The 5,000-nt window shown below is 43.6% G+C and overlaps 1 protein-coding gene across 1 annotated transcript in view; it reads right to left on the bottom strand.

The window, feature by feature from the left end:
• The window catches only part of LOC125047546 (ras-specific guanine nucleotide-releasing factor 2-like), a 111,204-nt gene that overhangs the window by 9,680 nt on the left and 96,524 nt on the right, over positions 1 to 5,000 (bottom strand). Inside the window, exons 20-27 of the mRNA XM_047645821.1 lie at positions 4,500 to 4,528; positions 4,037 to 4,093; positions 3,692 to 3,920; positions 2,826 to 2,914; positions 1,958 to 2,056; positions 834 to 982; positions 321 to 420; positions 1 to 128 (exon numbers count right to left, since the gene is read on the bottom strand). The exon at positions 1 to 128 is cut by the window's left edge and continues 105 nt beyond it. Of these exons, the coding sequence (XP_047501777.1) occupies positions 1 to 128; positions 321 to 420; positions 834 to 982; positions 1,958 to 2,056; positions 2,826 to 2,914; positions 3,692 to 3,920; positions 4,037 to 4,093; positions 4,500 to 4,528 (880 nt within the window). The remainder of the gene's footprint in view (positions 129 to 320; positions 421 to 833; positions 983 to 1,957; positions 2,057 to 2,825; positions 2,915 to 3,691; positions 3,921 to 4,036; positions 4,094 to 4,499; positions 4,529 to 5,000) is intronic.

Genomic DNA, 5,000 nt, shown 5'->3' with positions numbered 1-5,000 from the left:
GCGCGACCTAGACCCTCGCTCGCTGTCGAAAGGCAGCTTCCAGTCGGAGAAGCTTTGGAGGGCGGGCCCCGGGCCCGTCAGGGTGGAGGTGGATGCGTCCGTCGGGCTGTCTGGCTGACTCATGCTCTCTGGTGGTGGAGAATAACCAGTAAACTAGTAGTTCATGTACACAATACACGAGTATATGATGAGAACAACAAAAATAACCGCGAGTGCAGCCAATAAGCATGACATACATATACACAATGAAATATACAAACCCAGTGATCATTAACCCCTCTTGAAAAAAAAAAAAAAATACCACACTGATAACCACTTACCATCGCCGATAATTGTATCAGCCGAAGACGTGGAGCCGGCGACGCGACGGCCCTTGGGGATGGTGAGGTACTTGGGGTCGTCGTCCGTCCGGATGGTGACCTGTGGAGGAGAGGGAGGTGGTGAAGAAGGCTAAGGGCCCCTTTGCCAATGGTCTCGCCACAAACATCTGCCGCATCACTGCACGCGTCTCATCAAGTATAAGTTCATTTAATTTTGTGTTAACAGAAAGGAAAGTGAGGAGAGAGAGAGAGAGAGAGAGAGAGAGAGAGAATGAGAGAGAGAGAGAGAGAGAGAGAGAGAGAGAGAGAGAGAGAGAGAGAGAGAGAGAGAGAGAGAGAGAGAGAGAGAGAGAGAGAGAGAGAGAGAGAGAGAGAGAGAGAGACAGAGAGGTAAACGAACCAGAAAAAGGATAGTTAGAACGTTAAAAAAAGCTACATTCACAAACGAAAAAAATATACATAAAAAGAAAAGCCAGTACGAGATAGATATTGACAGTTGATAAAAAGGCCTACCTTCTTGGGGCTGAACGGAGAGTTGGGGGCGCTGATGGGGAGGTTGGGGCCCTCCTGAGACCCTCCCGCGCCTCCCTGTGGGGCTGCGGCGGGGGGGTCGGACTCCTCCCGGGCGCGACGCTCCTCTTGCTCTCGCTGTTCCTCTTCGACTGTTGGGAGGGAAGGAGGGAAGGGAAGAGGAAAGATGGCAAGGGAAAAGGGAAAGAAAGAGGAAAATATGAGATAAGGAAGGAGGAAGGAAGGAGGAGGTGAAGAAAGAAAGGGAAGGGAAGAAAAGAAAGGGAGAAGGAGGTAGGAGAGAGAAGGTTAGGAAGAGAAAAAAAAGGGGCGAAGGAGAGAGGGGAGGTGAAAGAAAGGAGAGGGGAGAACGAAAGGAAGGAGGAAGGGAAAAAGGAAAGGGTAGGGGGGTGGTAGGAAAAGAAGAGTGAAAGGAACGAAGAGCGAACGAGAGGATGGGTAAAATACCCAATTAGTCAAATCTAGGATAAAACATTGTATAAATTATATCATAATATATCAACTGGTTATGAAATCCATCTTATGTCAGATATAGACATCATATCCACAACACAGATATAACATAGAGAACGAGTGAAGAACAAGCGGGAGACATATCATTACGAATATTGAGTCATTCACACATATATAAATGGATACTTACATGCAGATATACACATTTACTGATACGTTTATACACAGATAAATATACACATTGTTATATACGCATATATAGTCATCACATTTCAGATATATAATAGATATACAAAATGCAGATGAGTTTGTGTGTACCTTTGTAGTTGCATGGATTGCTTATGTGTAGATCAATGTGTTTGTTCATGCGTACGTGGGTATGTATATATTTGTGATTAAATATGTGCTTGTTTGTCTGCTTGTTTGTTCGCTTGTGTGTCCTTGTGCGTGCGCGAGTGCGATGTGTGTTCAAGTGTGCATATATAAATGTGTGCGAGTGCATGAGACACGTCTACGGAGCGAGTGACATCTAAACATGTCCCCGTTTTCTACGTGAAAAAATAAAATAAATAAAAAAAAGTAAATAAAAAACGAAATAAATAAAAAGATAAATCACCGGTCATTGACAAAACACCCAACACGTGTGAACTTACAACGCCTGTAGGACCAGCGCCAGTGTTGGTTTCCGGAAGCCTTGGCCACCTGGGCGTCGAAGGTCCAGCACCTGTCTCGTGGTGTTTCCATCTCCAGCCCTACCGCACACCCATACATTATACCTTCACGCTGTCCTATGGGGCCATCACGGCGCCTGACCTCCCACTGTCTCACACTTGCGATATTGGCTAATTTGCGTTACAGCTCAAAATTGCACACTGTCTCTTAGCTGACATGCTTTTTTATTGTCATATTTACACATTACCCTCATAAACTGGATTCATTTTAAAGCCTCGATGTTAAAAGTTAATTACTTGCGGAATAGGCAAATTATGGGTATCATAATACAATATGATAAGCATGCACCAACGTTGAACACCACACCTTAATATCACACATGACACCAAAGCATATTCTTATAGGAGTATTTAAGTTCGAAATGTTATTTAGAGCAGGCTTATTACACTGAGCAAATTATTTATTTAAGATAAACAAATATACTTATGTTGTAACTTATAATACATAAAGATATATACAGAGCTGCAGTAGCATATTAACATACAAACATATATTCCTATCTATTTTTATACACTTTCATAAATTACTCAAAATTTATATCTATTTACATTTTTATCTAGTAATTTACTCACTCATTTACAGCATATGTTGCCTATTAATACCAAAGAGGTTAACTTAGTATCTGTGTTTACGTCATATCATTCCGTCCGGGGAAAAGGAAGGATTAAAAATGGGAATAAAAGAAGAGAAGGGTGAAAGGGAAAATACAGAGGAAGAGGGGGGGTATTGGGAAGGGAAGGAGGCGATAGGAAGGCACGTAAGGACGGTATGAAGGAGAAATACCACTACCTGGGAAAGGGCTGAAGGTGGACGTTCTCCTCGGGGAGTTTCTTCCACTGTCGAAATCCGGCGGGGGCGAAGCCACGTACTCGGGGGACCTGGTGGGGAGGGCGAAGCACACGGAGACCGTTAGTGCGGAGTGATGGAAATTGATAGGTCGAAAAGCAGGGTAAATCCATGGGATCCTACAGATCTTCCGCTGTCTCTAATCTCCCCTTCCCAACCCATAAACCTCATCCCTCTCTCCGAAACCCCATCCTCCTTAGCCTCAACCTCTTCCTGATGTATGTCTTTCGTAGCTCTCCTTACTCCTCGAATGAGCCATCTGATTGTAAACGTTCGGGTTGTAGCCCTTCTCACCCATTTCCCTGAATCGAGGATTTCTACCCTACCTAATGTACTTCCTTTCTCTTGTAATGACATGTTCCTTATCCTCTCCTACCTTTAAAACCTCTTCCCCTACCGATAAAATTCCCTTCTCTGCCAACAAACCCTCCCCCCTGCCCCTTAAACTCTGCTAGCTTTAAACCCACTATAATTGCTAATAAACCTCTTTTTTTCTGTTAATAATCTCTCCTCCCTTTCCATAAACCTCTCATAGCTTTAAAACTTCTACCAATAAAACTCCCTTCTCTGCCAATAAGCTCTCTTCTCTTTATTTAACATCTAATAACTTTTAAAACCCCTTTTTACCAATGAACCTCCCTCCTCTGTCGACAAACCTCCTCCCCTATCCTCAAACCTTTCTAAGATTTAAAACTCTGCTAACATTTTTCCCCTGACCCTAATCCCTCATAGCTTTACAACCCCTTTCCCTACACCATCACTCCCCTTTCAGGACCCTTACTTGTCCCCAGTCCCTAGTCTCCACCTACCTCTCCACAGACGAGTCCCGCGAATCAGCCATCTGATCATGGACGTCCGGGTTGTAGTAGACCTTCTTCAGCGCCTCCAGTACCGTTACGCCATCGGTGAATACCCGGTAGGTAAGCAGGAAGGTGTTCAAGAAATCGATCGAGAGAAAGCGTAGGTCCGTCAGTCGTTCCAGGAGCCTCTCGGGTGTGGCGTAGCGGATGTGGGGGACCTGTCGGGGCGGGAGGAGAGCTGCGTGTTTTTCATCAGTTGTAATGATTATCAGAACCATCGCTCATTGTTTGAGGATGTGCTGGGGCGTTAGCGAGTGATAGAATATGTATATATATTATTTTTTCTTCACGTGCTTTGCTTTGGCTTCTTAAGATCATCTATCCACCCAAACCAATAGGCATTATACTGTGCTGAAAGTAAATTTAAAAACCATAGCTTAACATAAACAATGTATATCTACATGGTCATTTGTGTGATCGGCATTTTCCCTGCTGCCCAAACCGGCTATGCGTGATCAGATATGATGGTAATATTTTCATTAGGTAGCAGATTTTCCTTCAGTAAGAAAACTTTTGTGCTCAGAACATCAAAAAATTGCATAAGATCTTTTGATTACGCGCCACGACTTCAACACAGTTTAACGCCTATATTATGTTTATACTCACCGTTACAAGAACAGTCAATTGAGCTAAACAGCATTACGCTTAACGCTTGCCATAGGTTAGGCAATATTTTAAAAACTGATCTCGAGTTACATCCATTTAACTGTCCGTTATTCATAACCACAAGACATCATTTATGTTTTCATTACTATACCAACAAGCTTTGGAGATAAATAATTATATCTGATTCCGAAAAAAATGAAGCATTCACAACCAGAATGTACTGAGATGTAATTGCCATGTTACTTGTTATGTTATAAAAATGCTGGTTTTGAATAAAAGTGCTAGTGTTAGGTGCAGGTAATAATGCTGGTGTTAGGCCAAAAATTTAGTGATGGTGTTAAAGAATAGGTACTAGCGCTGGGTAAAAATGCAAGTGCAAATGTCAGGGTATTTATGTTAATGGGTATGCGGGTGCACGTGCTGGTGTTGGGTAGATGTGCTATTGTTGGGGTCAATCGCAAGTAATGGTAGCGGTGCAGAGAGTTATTGGTGTCAAAATTAGTCTCAGAGATACGGTGATGATCTTCCTTCGGGTATTCCTGGTGGTGGCAGTGGCGGTGGTAGGAGGGGGGAGAGAAAGGGCAGAAGGGGGGAGGCAGAGGAGGGGCAGAGGTCACGCGCAGCCATGGGTCAACTGGAGTCAAACGAGAGC

The sequence above is a fragment of the Penaeus chinensis genome, chromosome 41, assembly GCF_019202785.1.
Source record: "Penaeus chinensis breed Huanghai No. 1 chromosome 41, ASM1920278v2, whole genome shotgun sequence".
NCBI classification, from domain to species: domain Eukaryota; kingdom Metazoa; phylum Arthropoda; class Malacostraca; order Decapoda; family Penaeidae; genus Penaeus; species Penaeus chinensis.
The sequence above is the reverse complement of the archived record's forward strand: the minus strand, read 5'-3'. Positions and strand labels throughout refer to the sequence as shown.